Source organism: Tinamus guttatus, unplaced genomic scaffold, assembly GCF_059628265.1.
Source record: "Tinamus guttatus ecotype Peru unplaced genomic scaffold, ASM5962826v1 Tinamus_guttatus_pri_ptg000117l, whole genome shotgun sequence".
NCBI classification, from domain to species: domain Eukaryota; kingdom Metazoa; phylum Chordata; class Aves; order Tinamiformes; family Tinamidae; genus Tinamus; species Tinamus guttatus.
The window spans coordinates 38,541-61,069 of record NW_028288651.1 but is presented as its reverse complement, the minus strand read 5'-3'; the positions used below and the strand labels follow the sequence as shown (position 1 = coordinate 61,069).

The window sequence follows — 22,529 nt, the reverse complement described above, 5'->3', positions numbered from 1 at the left end:
AACTATCATTTTGTCTAAATATGCTGCTGCATTTACTACCTAATGTAACAAATGCAACCAATATACAAGAATGAAAGTGTGCATATAATTGTAAAGAAAATTGAAATGTTGATATCCTACCTTGGAACTGTGTAAATTTGATGGTTCCCATCCTCTCTCCATTTCTGAAAACAACTTGACCCTAAACAAAATAAGTAAATATCTTTAACATTTTATAAATCTCTCATAATACAGTTTCATTAGAACTGCAATGTTTTTATTTCCCTCTCAATTATACAATCAAGGTTTAAATATTCAAGATAGTATATGCAACCTAGACTAAATCCAAGTTATCACCCATTTTTCAAGGATGGAAACAGATGTATGAAAGAGTAACTTGCACAGTCTCAGGCAATGAATGATATGCTAACGATTGATTTTCACTGTATGACTGTACTTATCTAGTACACATAATAACTATGAAAGATCACGCAAGTAAATATTTCTCTTGAAAAAAGCTATTCATAACAATGATTATGGATGCCAAGAGATTTTGTGCCTTGATTTTGCATTACATTAACATAGATGTCTTACTATTCTTCTTAAATCTAATGCCTTTCAGTCTCTTTTTTATGCTATCCTTTGTTAGTCTTCAACATAATAGCCACATAATGCTGAAGCCTCCTCTCATCCTGAAGCTCTCCTCCTAGCAAAATATTCCCATCTTTCAGGGATGATTTAAATTAAGAAAAGTTCTTTCTATTTTTTTTCCTTGACTCAGCAATTTCACACTGAACTCTTGATGTTTAGAGTGAATGTTAGGTGTTTTCATTAATTATGATGAATGATTATTTCATTTAGCATTCATTAATTCTAAGAAGGATTTTTTATATTTTGAACTTGCAGTGGAGTGCAAGTGAACTCCTGATCCAATGCAGCGGAGCAATTGCATATAGATCACTCTTTTACTGAATTCGCATTTTGATTATCATAATCATATCCATTAATCTTTGTTTTAGTAGACATCAAGATAAGAGAAAACAAACAAAAATGTAAGGCCTCAATAAAATTCTCTGAAAGCTTCTTCTTTTTTGAATAATCTCTTCTGATTACTAAGGATTGAAAACAGCCATTCCTCTGTTTAGGGAAAACTGCAGAGGAGAACCTTAGCTTTTATACTCTGTAAAATCCTACCTTAAATAAATGGATGGTATTATTGTACAGATATGCTCTCAATGGGAATTCTCAACTCTGAAAGGACTACCTGAATTGCTAAATTTGGGTCTCTGCAAGGAACTATACAGCTGGTAATCTATGTAGCGCAGTTCGGGCTACACAGCATTCACGTCGTGTTTCCTGCAAGCCACAAAACGCTTCCCTTCAAATAACATAACATAACACTGTGTAAAATATCTAGCACTGAGGATTAAAAGACCAAAACCAATCTGAGACAAAAACGGGAAGAGAAATGAATAGCATAAATTTTGGCAGCAGTTATGTAAGAGAACAGAAACTGCTCCTCCTGAAAACTAATTTTGAAATAAGTCTGACCCAGTGAGTGGTAACAGAGTTCTGGGAGAGAACATAAGATGATAGAAATCAGATGAGGTTCCCCTCTTAAACAGTCGTCATCCAAATTCCCCTTATTATGCAGAAGTAATAGTTAATATCCATTAATTTTTAAATATAATGTACTTGGCTACTAGGTTCAAGTGAAAAAAAAAACAGTAGTTATATGGGAAAGAACATTCCCAAGAAGAATTCCAAGGAGACAGGTGATGGAAGCTATCCAGACTGTTCTGCAGGAAAAGGATCATCAACAGGTCCTGTAGACCCTCAGTCTCACAGCCACATGGTTGGGCCTGGGTCAGGTTGGTACTATACCTGGGCTTTGAATTGAGATTGGCAATGTGCTTACTACACAAGTGTATGAAAACTACATTTCATGCCCCTCCAGCATTCCTTGCCATGGACTGATGCTCAGCAGTGCTAGGACTCTTTATTCTCTTTATTATCTCCATTGGGAAATCACTGGGGAGCCTTTATTCAGATGTAGAGGTAATAAATGCTCAATATATACTGCAGTGTGCCTTGTGTTTGTCTACCATCCATACTAGGATGTTTGTGTTTGTGTATCCATCCATCCCCTGCCAGACCCTTACACTTGACATAGTTGACAGGATACATAAAGGACAATGCTGCGGCCAAGGAGAGCAAAAGGGGAGGTCAAGAACCAAGGAAGGACTGCTTGCTTGCATCTGTCAGGATGACCCCAGATGGAGTGATGGGGACCAGTAGCTGCATTGCTTGCCACCCTGTCAGTCCCCAAGGTCTGGCCAGAGTTGGAAGAGGGGGAAAATGTTACATGCTTTACAGGTTATGCCTTTTTGTGCTGCTTTGAAAGCATTTTGGAAACTAACCAGCCAGTTGGGATGGGCACTGTTGACAGGAATTTAAGCCTTAGAAATGAGATATCATCTCTGCAGCAACAAGTAAAAGAGCTGGAGAAGGAGAATGGAGATTTGAGTAACATGAAGGTAGAAGCACAGGAGCTGATTATGACCCAAGCTGAAAAGAGTCAGGAATTAACCCATAGAGTGACTAACTTCACAAATGGCTAACAAATGACATGTGCACTACAGTAAAGCCCCAGCTACAGTTGCATGGTGAGAACAATAGTAACTAGGACCTAGGACCTGCAAGAGGGGGATAGTAATATTTGGAGTACTTCATCAGACTTGGGGGTTGAATTTGGATCAGAGGGAGCACTGGCAACTCCTCAGGTCTGAGCTCTTGTGAAGTTCAAGGAGAGGCAAGTAGATAGGAATATAGTGAAGCAATCTAGGGCCCCAAAGGAATTGCATGAATTTTTAACTATTTTCCAGCAGCAGCCTGTAGAGACTTTGTTAGCCTGGTTAGTGAGAGCATAGGGGAGCTGAATTTAATGAGCTCGTTATCACTGGATACTCAAGTACAATATTATCTTACTCAATTAACTTCTGCACAGGATGATGCAGGGAATGTTGTTGTAGCTCCAGCATTACATCAATGGTTAAGCACCTCTGTGGTGGGTACTTACCCATCCACAGCTACGGTGGCAGAGTGGCAGATTTTTGAGGAAGGCAGAAGCATGTTATGGTAGCTAGGGTAGCCACTGGATTAGCAGATGGAGACAGACCAGATGGTGTGGAAATAAAATGGCAGATGAAACCCCAAATATTAAGGGAGGCTTTAAGGGTCTTAAAGCCATTACTACTAGGCACAGTAATGCCAGCCACTGGGACACTGGGGGCTTTGGTAAACAATATAAGCTCCTTTCAGAACCCTTTCAGGCAATATTCACAGCCCCCTGCTTCTGTGCTACATACTCTAGCACAGATTTAGCCATTCAGAACCCATTATCTTTAGACGCATCTTTCTTGCCATGCCCAAAACAACCATCTGGGACTCAATGGATCTTAACTACTAAACGTCTAGGTGTCAAATTGTTAAACACTGTAATTCATAACATCTTCCATTCTCCAAACATCATATTTAAGACAACAGTATTTATAGGGAAAGGAGATGTAGTTTAGTCTATCAAGTGATATTGTCAGAAATACCCAACTATGTCAGTTATTCAAGCCCAACTTCACTGATGAAACAAAGCAGCAAACTTCAGACTAAAGGCACCTTGTGAACAACTGCTCCAGTTTTGACCTCGTTATATCATTCAATTTGACAGCCTAAGATAAAGGGGTTCTTAAGCATAAGTACAGAAGGAAATACTAGGGAGGTGGTGATAAAGTTCTCATTTCCTTTAGAGCAAAGAATTAGCCACCGCCTTTGGAAAGTGAGGGGAGAACGGAAGGCCAAGGGTGAGGAAAATTATAACGTTTCATAAAATCACCACCTCTCCTGAGACCATAATATTATATCTTTAACTCACTGAGGACAAAATGCTTCTGGACCATTCGATTAAAGCAGATCCTGTGGCTGTAGCTTTTTTAGTCTTGAGACTATTTTCAGGGGAAATGTTTCTATGAAAATTTTCAAGATTGAACATGTAATTTTGAACTATTTTATGATCCAAAGAGTTTTTTTTTCCTGCTTTCTTGCTCATGACATTTTTAGAAAAATCTGGGTAACTGAACACAGTGATCTGGAGAGCAGCAATAACAGGGAAGCTTAAAGAGCAAGTGTGAAGCATAGTTGAAAATTTTACCTTGACTATCATTTTCTAAGTGAAGAAGTGCCATTCTAAACACCTTACTGTTCTAATCTAAGTAGATACTGATCACAGAATCACATAACTGCAGGTTCTTTGAGGTTGGAAGGGACCTTTGCAGATCACCTAGTCTAACCCTCCTGTTCAAACAGGGCTTTCTAGAGAAAGTGTTTTTTAAATATCTCAAAGAAGGATATTGCACAATGTCTCTAGGCAACGTCTAGACAACATCTCTGCTGTCCTCACAATAAAGAAGTTTTTCCTTATGTTCAGACAGAACTTCCTGTGTTTCAATTTGTGCCCATTGTCTTATATCCTATCATTGGTCACCACTGAATAAGTCTAGTCCCATCCTTGTTACACCCTCCTCTCACACACCCTTGCTCCTGATATTCGACCTACTACTGACCAGACATAAAACAGCAGGCAACAATGAACAAGCCTACATCTAAGGATTAAATATCTCTCTGGACCAGAGGAAAGCTTTCTAAAAAGTTAATCTCAAACGAGTAAGTTTCCCAGACATGCAAGCATGGGTGCTGGAGAAAAAAAGTGCAGAAGAAAGAAGACAAATCCATGAAACAGAAGATGTTGCTAAAGAGATACATAGCACTCAAAAGAATAATCTGCTATTCATGATGGTGACAGATAAGAAGAATAAAGAACTATTGTTCATCAGATTCTATAAAATTAGAAGTAAGGGACACATTGAAATTATTAAGACACTAGTCTAAAACAGGAAAAAGATCAGTGACATCTTTCTCTTTAGTTTAGCTTTTGGTTAATTTGTTGGCTTTTTTTTTTGTACAGTATTTAATGAACCTCCTGAATTTGTGGGGGGGAGTGTGAATTGGGGAGGAAAGGAGACAGAATTTTTTATTTGTTTTGTTTGAATTAGAGGACTGGAAGATGGGTTGCCATAGTGACTCCATAGATTATTTCATATATTCTTAAATAGTTTTTCTGTGATCTCTTTTGTACCCAGAAAGATAAATGAGAAATCAACCTTATCTCAGATTTCAGTAACTATCTGTGATCTTTTAAACAGGTAACAGAAAACCGCTTCAACATGAGTGAAAAATAAGAGGAGCAGATGAACAGGTTCACATTAGACATCACATGGAAATAAGGAAAGAAATGAATTTCTCAGGAAAGAAATACATAGAAGACACTTTTACTGGCAAGGAGCAGGGGGAGCACAAGACAAGGATCCTTATCAGAGCCCAAAACTGCTTCAGGCAAAATTACGCAAGCAATTTTCATAAAAAGATTTGATACAATTTCTCGTATTTGCAAAAAGATGATCTTCCTGTTAACAGCTTCTACAGACAGTTGTGGTATTGCCCAGTTCTTCTCTGTGGCCCACAGAATAAGTAAGAGTCTCTAGATTCATTTGAATATTTTGAAAGCAAAGTGAAAGACACTGGAATTGTTTGTAGCAAATTCTGTCAAGTATGGTGACATAACCAAATGATAGCTACTAATATTTAGCCATTTTCCTGGTCTGTGGCTGGCCAGTGAAGCATGAACAAAGTAATTCTGTTACTCTTGATTCAGTCTCTTTCAGATGGATATAAAAACACTGATGTTAAAAAGTCTTTCTATCAAGGTTATCAAAAGAAGAGGAAGAGCTGCTTTGAATAACCAGTATTAGGAATTAAAATCCTTTTCAATATGCATTAAAAAGTAAATCTGAACTGCTGAGATGATATTCAGAAATGTTCTTTTGAGGTTGATTCCGTGGTGATTTCACTTTCAAGTTGTCTACAGAAAAAAAAAAAGAAAGAAAAAAGAACATGCCTGCACATAATATTCCACCATGACATTATTTCACAGCTTTTATAAGAACGATTCAGAAAAGGTAACATAAAGTATTTTATGGACACCTTATTAAACAGCAGTGTTATCTATTACACAATGCAGTTTGCTTTAAAATGAATTAATCTTAACAGTAAGAACAACACAGGCTGTATTTATTTCACTTGTTTTAATGATGGCCTGAGGGATTGCAAGGGTCACTATCTGCTCTTTGCCCTGTCCTATCCAGTCTCTGGCTGAATGCAGTAGTTTACTCTGTTTAGTCAGTTATTTCTAATGAGTACCCAGTCTATGTCATTATCAAAGTCTCTGCATCTAAAGCAAAGTATACATGGGTACCATCCATGTATGAGTGCTAGGCATAGTGTCTTCTTACTCTTATCATTCTAAGTGCACAAATTTCATTCAAATTGCTTTAAAAGTAGGGAAAAAAAAGAATAAGGGATTCAGACCACACAGTTGTACAACTTAGTTTTTAATCTGATTTTCAATCTGAATACCTGCTGGTCTTCTGTGGATATTGCTATTGACTAGAAAAAGTATGACACTTATGTGTGAAGATGATGGTCAGGTTTTGATTTGCAGTGTTGAAGAAAAACATAGCCCAGGTGGAAATCCATTTTTAAAAAGTATATGCATGGTCAGTTTCAACAAAGAACATTTAAGACTCTAATTCCTTTATTTATTATCTGCATTTTATTTAATTACATTTTACACTGTAGACATGAACAAAGTTTCTTTTTTAATGTGCTCTTGGTGTGAAAAGCACACTAAGAAACCAGTTGGGCGCTTTCTAAAATTAAGAATAACAAATGTCAACAATTGGTTAAAATCTATTATTAGTAAATGGTGAAATAATGGCTACTTTTAAATAATCTAAAATTAATGCACTACAGTGTTGTAACTGAGAGCACTAAGTGAGATCTAAAAGATATGAAATTATATATAAAGTTAGAATGTCACACATCACAGATATACTGAATATTACATACAGATGAGGTATTGTTTCTATTTAAAGGAATTATTCTAAATGATTTTAGGATTTTCTATTGCATAAAAAATAATCTGGCAACTACTATGTTAATTTAGTATCAAAGCATTATTTATTCATTAATTTTTTTGGGGAAGTGTTCTTTTTTGTTTTGTTCTGTTTTAATCAGAAAGAGTTTTCTAAAAGAACACCTCCAGTCCAGCTATAGCTATAGGTGAACCAGCATTCACTCCATAGAATGGGAAGTCATTATGCCAGGGCAGAGAAACCTTTGGAATAACTTACATCAAGAAAACTTCTATCACTTATGATCACTGCCATTCCACAAAGATGTGAATTAAGGAGGGGAATTTCAGAAAGTCACAATATAGAGGCAGCTTTTGCCAACATCATCAATGTCAAGTACTATTTCCTCTCTCACATCATCACATTTAAATCAGTGGTGTGGTCACTGTCTCATCACTTCTTAACATACAGTAGGGAAATTTATATAATAATAATAATATAGCATATAATAATATAAAAGTGGCAGTGAATTTTAAATCAAATTAAGGACATAGGGATTAATTTACAGGGAAGGTTTCATCTATACAGAATGGCTGAATGGTTGAATAAGAAAAAAAATGGGATATTCCTGCAAATATTTGAAGGAGGCAATAGTCAATGATAAAAACAGATTAGATGTACAGCAGAAATAAGACTAGGAGTAAGAAATGGTTTTGTTATAGGCATTAAGCTTCATTCAAGACCTGTAGAAACGTGCCTCAAGCATAGAGATGATAGTAAAAGAGTATGTCAACTTGCGGTGGAAGGGAGATTGTGGTAAAGAGTAAATTATGGGTGCCAACTTTCAAGGCTGTACACCACACTGTCGCTTTGCAAACCAAATCATGTGCATTTGATTAACTGTAATTAGTGTTTAAGTCAAACAAATACTCTAAGTTATGAATATAAAACTTGCCTTGTTTTGGGTGCCAATTACCAAAGATAAAAGGGATATAAATTTAAAGTTGTATTTACTTAAAATCTTATAGTTACTACAGTTAACTTTTCTCCTTACTACAACTGAAAAACATTAGTAGATAAAACAAGAACAGTCTTGTGAACGCCATCAGACTTAATTCTTTATTATGAAGAATTAGGTTGTTTTTGTATTAATTTTAGTAGTTTGCACAAAGCAGAAAACCATTTTTCCTTTATCACAGTAAGTAAAGATACCTACCCCTTTCCATAACCACATTGCACCAGGAGAAACTCCCTTGCTGAACTTCTAAATTTGGACTAGGCTTCCTTTAATGATTTGATTACCTGACTGTTTTTTTTTTTTTTGCATCCCATCTACAACTATTTTTTCCTTGTTCTCCTTCCTACATGAGACCCATTTGTACTCATATGTACTGCCATTGATGAATTTTGTAGGAAGACATTTGAAGAGTACTTGGTGTGAAAGAAAAGAAGTAGAAATTAAAGTTGTTGGTAAAATGAGATATTGGAATTGCGTAACATTTTGTTACTGATTTGAGAGGAGTCTATGATTTAGATTTTAGAAAACATATGGAGACCTCTATGGCCAATCCAACAAAGATTTTAGAATAATACTTTTTATCCTCAGTTGATACTCCTATTTATTATTGTTAAGATCTCAAAATAAAGGTAGTCTGCAAAAGTATAACATACTACATCTCTGCTAGCATTGTAGTTTGGGTTTTACTACCCATTGCATGTTGGTCAGAGTAGTGAAAAGCCTGTCACAAACTAGATTTTCAGTCATGACAAACCCCCTGGGCTATGGCATGCCTTTTTTGAAAAGACTAAGTCTGACATGCCTTTGATTTCCCTAAGATGCACTGTAAAAAATGTACAATGATTTCACATTTTGTATAAGCAGTTTATTCCCCCTGCATTTGTAGTATTCTGAAACAGTTCCATAAAGAGAGGTCATTAAAGTTGTACCAGCAGCTTAAGTATATTAATATACTACTACAGTAATTAATAATACTGATATAGTGTACAACAGGTATACTGATTAGAAATACTAGATTTTTTTTTTATTTACAAAGATCTTGCAAAACAAAGAACTTCTTTATTTTTCAAGACTCGGTTTAACTTAGCTGTTTACCCTCTCTTTTGGAATACGTAAGCTTATTATTCAATATTCTCTTAAACATTAACTTAACCAGAGCCTAACAAAAAAAAAAAATCAGAATAGATCAGCATAGGAAAGTTGAAAGCCTTGGGGAAAATATTTTGCAGAATAAAAAAGTTCAGCTGTTCTGCCCCCAGTATTTTTAAGTATCTGTATTAAAAAGGTAAAGAATATTTTGCAGTTTTTAAATATTTGATTAGATATGACATGTTTCCTTGAATTACACTGGAGTACAATGTGCTCTTTGACATCTGTTAAAGAGAAATATATAAGAACCAATTCTACCAATTGGACAAAATGATTACTTTTTTAAAAAATACTCCAAATATATAAAGCAGATCCTCTGCTTATCACTAAATATATACAGTACTTTATGACCTTTTTCCTGTAAAAATATTCTGCAGATATTTTTCAATCACATAGTCCAGAACACTGATTATATACATAGTAAATGTGTATAATAGTTGCCCAAGTAAAACAGTATTTTATGTGCTTATCTGCATTTCAGTTCCCTAAAAATCTTTAAGAGTGGACACTCAATGGTGTAGCTTACTATACCATACAGAAAACTAAGATGTTCAGATCTGAAAGAAATGCAAAAGTCTAAATATATACAAAAGATCTGAAAAGAAATATTTGGAAGAGGTAGTTAGGTTTTCCATCATTTCTTCCTTCTAAGTATACTCTATTTGCAGGAACAGTTACAAAAAAATGTCAGCCTCGTGACTCAGATGCCAATTCTTAGGCTTTAACAAAAATACCCCTAGTGTCCAAGATGCACAGCATTTGTTTCTCTCTTTTCTCAACTACAGGTACAGGGGCTTTCATCCACTCTGTCACAGCTTTTCCTGGAGATGACAGTGTCCCACAGTACTGGGTCCAGGATTGATCAACTTATTCAGCAATGACTTGAATGGACAGAGAGCCCCCTCAGCAAGTTTGCTGATGATGCAAAACTGGGAGGAGGAGCTGTTACACCAGAGGGCTGTGCTGTCATTCAGGGAAATCTGGACAGGCTGGACACCTGGGTGGAGAGGAACCTCATGAAATTCAACAAAGACAAGTGCTGGGTCCTGTCACTAGGGAGGAATGGCCCTGTGCACCAGTTCAGGTTGGAGGTTGACTGCTGGAGACCAACTCTGCAAAGAAAGACCTGCGCATCCCGTTGGACAAGAAGTTAACCATGACCCAACAATGTGTCCTTGTAGCCATGAAGGCCTATGGGCCACATGAAGGACCCTGAGTTACATTAGAGTGTTGCCAGCAGGTTGAGTAAGGTGATCTGCCCTCTCTACTCAGCCCTGGTGAGGGCACATCTGGAGTACTGTGTCCAGTTCTGCGTGCCCCAGCACAAGAAGGGCATGGAACTACTGGAGACAGTTCCGCATAGGACTAGGAAAACAATTAGGAGACTTGGAACATCTCATATCTGAGAAGAGACTGAGAGAGTTATGCCTGTTTAGCCTAGAGAAGAAAGGCTGAGAGAGGGTCTTATCAGGGTATGCAAATATCTTCAGGCATATGCTCAGCGACAGAACAAGGGCAATGTCCACAAACTAAAACACAGGAAGATCATTGCGAATATGAGGGAAAACTTCTTTATCAGGTGGAACAAGTTTGTCCAAAGAGGTTGTGGAGCTTCCTCCTAGATTAAAAAACTCACCAAAATATATAAAGGAATAAACAGCTCCAGAGTTCACAATGGAAAAGTCTATTGCTGGTGATACTGCTGAGGTCTACGCAGAACTCACAACCATCATATTCAGTTATGTTAGGGGCCAGCAAACAATTACCCAGTATGACTGATTTCATCTAAAATAAATCTATGTATTAGTGATCAGTTATTAGTGTTGTCTGATATATATTATATCTTTTCTTGTAACTCTCCCAAATTTTGTGGAGTCATAATATCTTTTTCCTACCTTTGCTCTGCTGCTGCAGGCACAATGAAGACAAAACTGTGAAGCAAGACAGCAAAAAAGACTTTTATCAAAGAAAAAAGAAAAAAAGATAGTTATTTAAGAGATAGGGGGATACTACAGGCCTTAAAAGTGAAACTTCAGGATCATTTACATGAAAAAGTACCCATAAATATACTTCCAAAATATGACTGAGATTTTAGAAAATTCATTATTAAGGAAGTCTAACACTTTCAATTAGAAAATGTCATTGGAGCCTTTTTGAAGATGCTCACACACTTGTCTGGCATAAGCAACTGAATTCAACAGAGTAATAGCCTCTGGGCTACAGAGTTTGCCTTTCTATCTCACAGAATTCAATTTCATCTGAGACATGAACCTTTGATGACATTAACTTGTTCTTTCCTTTTTTACATATCTGCAGAGCATTTTTATTCAAGTAATTCCATTTGAACATGCTAAGGCTCTAGTTCCATGGTCATCATGCAGATGCAGCACCATGTGATTGACCAATAACCCCTATTATGGAAAAAGGCTCAGAGGAGATGAGGAAAGTGTGAGATGCCACTGAAGCTCAAGAATTAAGTAGGATGTAACTCAGTCAATCAGAGCTGTTGCACAGAGAACCGATTTATCTCAACACAGGGCACCAAAGGATGACCTTCTTGTTAGATGAAACAGTTGTAACTGTTGAGTGGATTAACTGGTGCAAATGTTTCTTCCTGAGTTGATCATAAGAATATAAATGTCTCTCTGAGTTAGCCAGACCACCAGGAGGAAAATGTATACGTAGTTCAGTCCAACGAAAGGTATAAAAACCTGAACAAATAATGAATGATTTTTTAAAGAGAACAGTGGGCATGAGCTGGCTTCAACCCATGTATTCCTTCCCAGCAGCTGGGGTTCCCCAACATTGTGATGGTAAGCAAGTTATAGAAACTGGTAATAGCAATCCCATTAACATTGTGATTGAACTGTATAAGTGTACACTTGTATTGTGATCTCAGTGTATTGCTGAGACATGATGCTAAATCAAAAATCCCATGTAAAATCAAATATCTACAAAACAAACCTTTATATTAAAGCTTGAATTCTCCTTATGTGTGGAATCAGAACTTGTTCAGAGAGTAGTGGAATCTGACACTAATTGGTGTAACCACCATGCAACAGAAAGCAAGTTGAGAAGCACATAGGACTAGAAAACTGGATAAGGCTTTTGCCTAAACTTTCAGCACTAAAATCAGTTTTTTTTTTTTTTTTTTAACTGGACACATAGACAGAGAGCTCTCCTAAGTTATAAGATTGAGGGAGGCTGAGAGCTGAACTTGAGTCCCTGAGACCACAAATGACTCAAAAAGTCATTTCCTCTTAAGGACTTTGCATGGGGCAGGAATATGTCCTTCCCCAAGGGTGGCTGAAAGAGGGATGGAAATGTGCCAGATTATTTACTGCCATTCCTGACTTCTGGGACAAGAGCCTTTTGCAGCTTCTAGCTCTGTTTTTTAGCTCTGCATATTTTGCAGCACTCATAATACTGATTCTTTATGCATAAAATGACTCTAATTATATGATCAAACACATAATTGAACCACTGTCTAATTCAGCAGCTAAAATGAATGAGGCAAAATTTAAATTGTACAGGCAACTACACCCTCTGACTTTTCTACATCTGTAAAAGGCAGAATTTACAAGTTATAAAAAAAACTATTCTGTAATTGTAGTTTTCGGTTTTTTCCAGGTAAAGGCTTCTGCATTGCTAATCTGCACCTACTGATAATAGATTTGGCACAATCCCCCATATATCTGTCCATCATAGGTTAAGTAACACTGTAGTTCTGGCTGATTTTGAAATAAAGTATGTAGAAATCTCTTTTGTATAATCACTTATAATTCTCTTTAATCTCTTGCTCTGTGTGGAATTATTCTTGATTTTTTTTCAGTTTGTCAATACCATTTTGCCACTCAGAATGTTATTTATTACCAAATGTAAGATAAGAATGAAGAAGAAATATCAGCTGTGGCCAGTTTTATTTACATGATTTTTAAAATTACTTAACCATAACTCCTCTTTGGGGTTGAGTTTATGTTGTTTTGGTTAGAACTGGATTGTGTTCAGTTAAGATGCTACTACAGCTACTACTAACCAGTACTACATTCACTTACTGCTACAATATTAATGGAACAACACAGAAACTGTACAGGATATGCTCATTGTGAGTCACCAGGATTATAAATGCTTCAAGAGGCATAAGCAAGATAGCTGGGCACAGATTTGCCCAACATGATCGTATAGGTAAGATTTAATATTGTGGTAGTGGTTGAACAAGTTCTTGGAGGAGAGCTGAAAGGAGGGACGACAAGGTTTTATTAAGATTTGGCTAGATGCTGGAGGCTTTAAGAGGATACTGGCGTTGTCCAGATTTATGGATGGAAAGATTGAAAGGGATCCTTCTCTGGCAGCACACTCTTCTCCTGGGGACTATTCCTCTCTCTTCTTAGGATGACTGAACATGAGCCAGCAATGTGCCCAGGTGGCCAAGAAGGCCAATGGCATCCCAGCTTGTATCAGGAACAGTGTAGCCTGCTGGATCAGGGAAGTGATCATCCCCCCTGTACTCGGCGCTGTTGAGGCATCATCTCAAATACTGTGCTCAGTTTTGTGCTCAGTCTTACAAGAAAGACATTGAGGTACTGGAGACTGTCCAAAGAAGGGCAACAAAGCTGGTGAAAGGGTTGGAGCACAGACTGAGGGAGCTGGGGTCATTTAGTCTGGAGAAGAGGAGGCTCAGGGGAGACCTTATCACTATTTACGGCTACCCAAAAGGAGGTTGTGAGGAGGTGGAAGACAGTGTCTTCTCCAGAATAACTACTAATAGGATAAGAGAATATGGCCTCAAGTTGCACCAGGTTCAGGTTAGATATTAGGAAAAATTTCTACATGGAAAGAGTGGTGAAGCGTTGAAACAGGCTGCCCAGGGAAGTGGTGGAATCACCGTCCTTGGCAGTGTTCAAGAAACATGCAAATGAGGCACTGACTTAGGTACACGGTTTAGCAGGCATGGTGTTGACAGATTTAAGGTTGGACTCAATGATCTTGAAGGTCAAAACATAATGATTCTATGATTCTTCCTAGAAGTATGAAATGCCTCCTTCAAGCCATCTCTCCTCTAAGACATGTCCCATCTCCCTCACATCTCCCCTTCACAAAAGCCTTTCCTATGTCTTCCTGTGCTGCTGAGAGATACAGTTTGTGAATGTTACTACTGTAAGCAGTTGTTTGCCTGATGCTCCTTGAGATTAGCCCTCCAAAGCAAGAGCAATTCAATTTTTCCATTTTGCAGCAATGTATTGCCTTGAACAGTCAGTCTGAAACTCTTAAAAGTGACAACAAAGCAGAAATATAGAAACTCTTTGGACCATGTTCTAAAAGAATCTAATTCCATCTAATTTCTCATTATGGTATGTAGGTGTGATTAGCATTTTGATGAATTTGAGCTCATTAACGATCTCTGACCTGGGGAAATTATTGTCACACAGATAGATTTAGCAAGGGAAACACGGCAGTCCCAGATTTGATAGAAAGTAATTTATAAAATAGGACAGACAGACTGCTTCCTGTCTGACATTTTGGGGTATATACGCTACAATCTCAGCTGTTATTACGTAGCAGATAGAAGGCGAAAATAAAGAATGCTGTTTTTATTTTTCTAGAACTTACAAAACAGGAATAGTCAGAAAACATGCAACTCAAAAAAAATATCTTCATCTCCAGCCACAGCAACTGAGACAACAGCCTACTGTGAGATAATGGGGCGAAGACCAAAAGTACAAATATAGAACAAATACAGAAATCTTAAAAGCCAGAATAGTAGAAAAATATTCAAAAATGTATGTTGCACATGTAGAATAAATGCCATTATAAGACTTCAATTTGCCTGTGTTTCAATAACAGAGTCTCTGGATCCTATATACAAGTAGAACAACCCTCCAAAGAAGAAAATTAGTTCATCATCAAAAAAAAAAAAAAAAAGCCTGCCAGAAACGAGAAGCAGTGATGTATGAAAAAAAAGAATTCATTAAATATCAGACATGACAACCTCAGAGCTTCTCCAGGCTAAATCAGCAAATCATACCACTTTTAATATTACAGGTAGGTTCATACTCAGCAAAATGCTATATTCAAGTTAAAGAATATTCTTGCCTTGAGTTATCATCACGACTAACAACAGTGGAATGTATGCTAATTGGTGAAGCCAAAATTTCAAGCACAAGTGTTGCAATATGAACAAAGAATTAATTTGTTCGTTTAGTTGGTTGGTTTTGTTTTTTCTGGCTAATATGTAAAATTTCACATTGGGAAATATCCCTCCAAAGCAAAATTTTGCTCTTAGATGCAAAAAAAATCCTAGTATTTTTTTTGCTCTTCTTTAGTACCTCATCATTCAGCTTCAAAGAACAGAAAACAACAGTCACTTGGAAGTAGGCAGCTACAAAAAATACTCTACAGTAAAAACAGCCTGGTAGAACTACTGAGTTGTGCTTTGTTTTTTCAGAAAACTGAAGCAGAACTACCCAGTGATGACAAACCTGCACCACCACTTTGCCAACAAAATCACCCTCACTGCAACTTCTCTGGACTTCAGTACTTGTAGCCATTGTACCCATTTGTCTAGGTTGAGACAAGATTAAATATAGGACAGTGGATGGTAAGAGATGTCAGCCAGATCAAAGAATATGTTACCTTAGCTTTTCTGTAAATGCATATTCATTTATTTTCATCAAATACCCACCTATTAGGAAGGCAGTTTCAGTAATAAATAGTTCAGAACTTCAAACTAAAGCCTTTCTATTTGCTACTACCATATTTATTAAATTATCGACTCTTATTTAGCTTGAGGGCTAATCTAGAAATGTCAAAACTAATCTCAGTTCTCACTCTAAAGTGTTTTGATTTCCTTCTCTATGCAGTTTCACATTATTGAGAGATGAAAACATTTGCTCTGAATATTCATAATGAGGAAACATTATTTATGATCCTTATGTGTACTTGCTGACAGCTTTATTTTGAGGAGTCTCCTAAACCTATTGGCCACTGTGAGAGGTGTTGAACAGCTTGCCACTGTACTTGTCCAGAAACACACATCTGCCAACGTCAGCTGTGACTATAAGCAACTTAGCTCTTCTAAGAGCTGCATATTGCCTAGTAAGCCATTCTAGTACTGAGGACAAATTGTTTCCACAGCTCACTGCATTGTTCTCAGATACTGAGCTAGGTGACATGCTAGGAATGAGAAAGGAGTAAGAAAATAATAATTCTACCATATTTATTTCCACCCCAGCAGGTTCAGATTTGAGGTCCTGGAAATCCAGACAGACATGTAAGAGGTCTTGCACACAGACAGACCCCAAGTATTCTTCCTTTTCTTTGCACTAGACAAGACTCCTACAAGAAGGAAAAAGTGCTGAAAAATCAAAAGAAAATTCAGTATATGAAGTTTACTGTGGTTTACATTCATAAATCCATGTGATCAGCTGTTAAAAAATCTGAGATCTGCCAACAGTCTGTAAGTGCATGCATATATGTGGATGTGATGCACATATAGGTATAAAGAAAGATTTAAAGAAAGATATAGCAAAGATTCAAAAAATATAAGATCTCATATCTGGCAACTTTTCTCTTTTTCTCCTAACATTATGTTTTCTGTTTTCCTGTTCCCATTCCACTTATGAGAGAGAATTTTTATCAAGAGGCAGAATTTTTATCAAGAGGCTCTGTCTGTGTTGTGAGAGGGAAAGGACAGAAGATGCTTGCAAGGTTTATCTGAGAGTTCTCTTGCACCAAAACCTTTCTTGTAAGGGATCTGTTTTACCTAAGGCTTATCCATGTGAGAAAATAACTTTTTAATTGGCACAACTGACTATCAGAATTATATCAGTTTAGTAATCTATAGTACTCCAAAAGTTTGTAATGAAAATTTGTAACTCAAATGTGGAAAGGATAGGATTAAAACACAGCTAAGGGAAGAAAGAGTCTTCCAGGAACTGTAATTGCAAAACAGATTTATCTCCACATTCTTCTCTTTGTTTTGATGAGATCTGATTTCTAAGCAGTTGGTCAAAGATTGATAGCCCTGTCCGTTTGAAAAAGGTGGATCATCTAATAAAAGAAAATTTGCCTTTGTAGGAGACAATGATTTCACAGGGAAACCACAAGAAGTTCACTACTACTTGCGTTCCTCTACACTGTATTATATCTTTCTATTTTCTGGGCATGCTTCTTTGACAATCTTACCCTGCTCAGTTCACCTAGATCACAAATGGTGCTTTTTAATCCATGGCTAAACGATGCATAAACACGCATATTTTCCTAAGTAAGAATTAGACTAGCTTATTGAAGTCCTTCAAATCATCCAATTATAGATAATGGCCAAAGCAAATTTTCAAATGCTCAAAATTAACACCAAGTCAAACTCAATTAAGCATTCAAAAGTGTATCTCATTAGGAGATACTTTAAAGTGTCAGGTATTTCACTGCAGACTGAACAATCCTTCCCCCACCCCACCCCCCACATTATGTAAAACAAAATGTGCTATTAAAGCAATATTCGACTGTAAAAGAGAGTTACTTTATTAAAATTTCTGCATTCAAACCTATATCTCTTTTACTGTCTGCCCCAACTCAGTAATGCCGAAAAAAAAAAAAAAAAAAAGGTGAGAGAATTTGAGTACAGGTATAAATAACTCTTGAGACTTAATACAGAAATGTTGGTGAAAAATAATTAAAATGACCACTACCACTGCAGAAATATTTACTATTAAATAGTAATTAAATAGTAATTAATTAATAGTAATAGTAATAGTAATAGTAATAAATAATTAATAGTAATAGTAATTAAATAGAAATATTAACAGGGGATCCCCTGTTAAGCAGGAGTTCACACTTCTAAAGTACTACTTTATTCTATCTAATTCTTTATCACAGACCCAGTGATTCCTCAATTTGACAGTTATGGGGTGCATTATTTCTCTAGGAGGCCATGAAATAAACATGTTCTCCCTGTTACTTTGCTGCTGCTAACACATCCTCTACTTCTGAACAGCTGGGAAGTGGACACAGACTGTCAAAAATCATTTTCAAAAACAGTATCAAAATACAAAATGAACTTAATAACAATTAGCATTTTCAGTTACAAAATATGACTACATCAGTTTGAATCCAGTATGCTGGAGACAGACGCAGAAGTTATTTCCTGGCAGTAGTTACAATGTTCAGCAGATATTGTGATGAAATTTCAGCCCACTGTTCTACAGTTAAAAATAAAAGGAAATACAGCACTGTATTTAGTTTTCTAATTTCTCCACTGTAATTCTTCTTCAATTGCACACAAACAAAAAAAAATGAGAATAAAATTAACAACTCCACTGCTGATTTTTAATCACAGAGTAAGAAGTAGAGTACTATATCACACTGGTTACAGGACTTAAGGCATAAACCTGGTAAAACTGGAAACAGTTATGGCATTACACCAATGACAAAAAGATGAAATGAGATGAAATTATAAAATTTAAACCAATCATTTTAAAGATTAATGTCCTAATTCTTAAATATAATAAAATAGTTTAAAATAAAATAATTAAGAACTACCTCCAACACACATTGTTAACACTCCAATACCAACAGCATATGCCATGGAACAAAGACACATATTTACCATGCTCTGACAACAAATCTTTATATTATGAGGTTTAAAGCTATGTTAGTTTGAAAACGCAAAAGTATATTTTCAGCTATAGGTTGAACATAATGCATACATGTTCATGTTTTCTAAACCTGAAAATTAAACTCAAATTAGACAAATTCCAATGAGAGAATATTTTGGGTGTTGTATAAGTGTCCTTCACAATGGTAAAACTTGTTATAACAAGCTATTAAAGGATTTTTATTTTAACATTTATTAGGGCCTAATGGACAATATGTTGTATCAGATTTGTTCACATAGCCAAATTTACTCCAGGAGTGTTTCATGAATAAGTGTCAACATAATTTGTCCCCAGATGTATTTCAAGGCATATATATTTCAAGATTTAATCAGCAAAAATATGATTGAAAACTATTTTATAGTCCCTACAGAATGGGTTACATGGTAGGACTTAAGAGTTGGCAGAAGTAAGAGTATTTGAATATCAAACTCATTATTATGAGTGTCTTAATTTTGATTCTTTGAGCTAATTACTAACATTTTTCATGGATATTCTTTCAATTTCTTGGTTGTTCTTCCCACTACTTGTCATTGTCTATCTTGACCATTAATTCTCAGTCCAAATCATTTAACATTACTTTATCAAGCCATCATAGCCAAAGAGACTGTACTTTTTTTTTCCTTCCACACCCCATCTTTTGGTTTCTCCACCCACAAGACAAATGGAATCAGCAAGGTTAATATGTCTGAGTCCTTGCAGGAACTGGTTTATAAGCTGCCTTTGGCAGTGTGTTTTATTAATGCTTCTTTCACATATGAGCCACAGCAGCCCTGCTATATGTGCCCTATCACTGCACAATTCTTTTACTGAAACCTTAAGTGAAATTCAGTGAAAAAAAGAAAGTGAAATTTATACTGTGCAGCCAACTATAAGTTTCTAGAACTGCTTGGCTTTTATTTTAGCATATGATTGCTTTTATTTTAAAATGCTAAATCAATTTCAGTTCTACCATAGTACAAAACATAGGCTCCTTGGTAATTAACAGATGTACCAAAATGTTGAGCCTACAGTAATTGCTAATACCTATATTTTGATATTTTCTTCTCAGAATAATTTCTGACTTGCACAATAGCCTTAGTTCTGCTACTTCACCATGTTTTGAGTTCATGCAATATCCAATATGATTAAAATTAATTTGGGGATGAAAAGTGATGGAAAGCTGTTGCACAGAGGCAGAGAATATGCCAGATTTCTTCATGACCTTGCTGAAAAACATGATTAAAAGTGCTTGTTCAGTTGACCCCTGAAGTACATATTCCTTTAAAAGTCTCTTCCAGCAGCTTTGCAGGCCAAGTGTGCTGCAGAGCAAAGTCAGTTAACAGCAGGTTCTCTCATTTGCCGTTCTGAGGAACTATGAGGGCCGTCCTTCCTGAAACAGAGTCCAATTATTCTCCTTGTGGAGGAGTATCTCTGTATGCTCTTGAAAACAGAAATAGGCCTTTAATTCCCAACCGAAATCTTCTCAAATGTGATCAGTAATTACAAAATTTTAGGGCCACACTTCTATTGCCTGTTTTACTCTGCTAAAAGGTAGAAGTAATTAAAAAAAAAGAGTTTCTACAAATTTACAATGATATAATTGAAAATAGAATGAGTTTATTACTACATGTGACCAGCTCTTCATTTCTAGTGAATATGTTTTGTAATTTACAGTGACAAAGTTCAATTTTAAATAGAAGTAGGTGATTACAGAAATATGTTAGGGTAATTTCTAGCAGGTACAGTACATGCAGTAGAGATAGTAATGTACCGTAGTATGATATTTCAGAAAAAAATGGAAATAGGAAGTATTTTCAGATCATGTTCCTGCTATTCCTCCATTTTAAAACAAACACTCAAAAGATCATTGCAGCTTGCAACATTTGTGGTTATCCTGAGACTGCCTTGAATTGTTAATTCAGATCATATCCATGCTTAAGAATCTGCAGTGTCATCCCTTGGCACCACAAGACAGGTAATGAGTAAGATTCACAAAGCATCTAGAGTAATTTTTAAGGTAACGCAGAAAGCAAGGAAACTGAAAATATAAGAAATGCACAAATAAATTGCTTCTTCTAAAGTATTTTAAATGTCACGCTTGCTTCACCTACTGACGTTAAAAAAAATCCTCTACTCCCACAAATCACTGGTTAGGACTTACCGTTACTCCAAAAAAGTTGGTTTCATTCATAGCATCCAGAAAAATTTTGCCAAGTCTGTGGTTTGTATAGTTAAAATCCTCAATTTTTTGGTGCTTGTTGGTAGCATTAAGATACTTCATTGCCCGCTGCAGGGTCTTGGCAATCACCCATATTCCATCATAGGCATAACCATGAAATTTGCTGGACTGTCCATCTGCCCGTTTAGCATTATATTCCTTTTCATATTGCTGTGGAGTCTGCAGAGGAGAAATGTGTAAGTTTTACTTCAGTAACACTTTATATTTTACAGTTTGGTTTCAAACCCACACCTTGAAATGCAGTCTTCATTTTACAGACATGCATCACTAATAATGATCTTCAAAACAAGAGTTAAGAAATAATTTAAAATTCCAGAAAGGTGTGTTCTGCTTGAATTCAGATGATGGTGAGGTTGAGAAAGAGGAACATATGAATTGTTCTGTTTTCCTGTATGAAGGACAACTTAATTTATTTTGCTTTCATACAAAAAGCTTCAGTTCAACCAAAGCCATCAGCCTGGAGTGCGTGTTGGTAATCATATAAATTAAATAGCTGTAACTTAAATAACCATTTGCTTATTATGCATTTATTTGAGTGGCAATTTATTCTACAAGTTTACCAAGGTGTTCATGGAGTGTTCTTATGAATGAGTTGTCTGAAAAGATGCATTCTGTGCTCACTCAGAAAACATGAAAGACACCAGGAGCAAAATCAGGCATGTTATTCATTGACTAAAATGTGCATGTATTTTTTTCTGTGATAAGGCATTATGTGCTTTATGAAAGTATCACATATTTGCATATTAAAAATAAGGCCCCACGTGGTTCTGGTACACAAATCATCAGTGAAGCTAGCCATTCACAAGATTAAGGTTAAACAGGAAATACAACAAGGAGAGTAAATAATCATAGAATCATAGAATCATAGAATGCTTAAGGTTGGAAGGGACCTCTAGAGGTCATCTAGTCCAACCCCACTGCATAATATGCATAAAGGTTTCCATTCTATTGATCAGTTGTTTAATTTGACATGATGCAGCCTGTGATAGACCAGAACGTAATTTGGAGATTTTGAACTTTACTGTGTATGTAAATGTGAGGTGCATAGAGGACAGATGGGGCAAGGAAATTTACTGCTTCCTCACCCTGTAGAAGGCATGAATGAATTTCTACATATTTAAAAATTTCAAGCCACAAGAAAGATGAAAGTAATCACAATGACTACCAGCTTTATTGCAGAACTCCTTAGCCTAACCTTTCTCCCTCTGCTATGCCAAGAAGCTGGTGAGATCATTGATTGTATAATGAAATAATTTGAAGAAAAATACCAACCCTTCCTGATATGGTCTTTAATACTTTTGTACTGAGAGGCTCAAAATCCACTCCAATATAACCTTCCATGGCAGCAAGAAGGTTTTTGCTGAGACACTGTGATGAATTAATCCAGGATTCCCACCAGAGATTTTCATACCACCCAGGAATAATCCACTGATATTTGCTGCCATACATTTCTTCATCATAAGCCTGCAGTGATAAAAAAAAAAAAAAAA

At 36.2% G+C, this 22,529-nt stretch overlaps 1 protein-coding gene and 1 pseudogene across 1 annotated transcript in view; one reads left to right on the top strand and one right to left on the bottom strand.

Annotated features, from left to right (window-relative positions):
- LOC104567792 (gamma-aminobutyric acid type B receptor subunit 2) overlaps positions 1-22,529 on the bottom strand; it is a 196,070-nt gene that overhangs the window by 161,832 nt on the left and 11,709 nt on the right. The window contains exons 3-5 of the mRNA XM_088521333.1: positions 22,312-22,503; positions 20,962-21,198; positions 121-181 (exon numbers count right to left, since the gene is read on the bottom strand). Coding sequence (XP_088377459.1) covers positions 121-181; positions 20,962-21,198; positions 22,312-22,503 — 490 coding nt within the window. The remainder of the gene's footprint in view (positions 1-120; positions 182-20,961; positions 21,199-22,311; positions 22,504-22,529) is intronic.
- On the top strand, positions 2,643-3,363 carry LOC148595321 (uncharacterized; annotated as a pseudogene).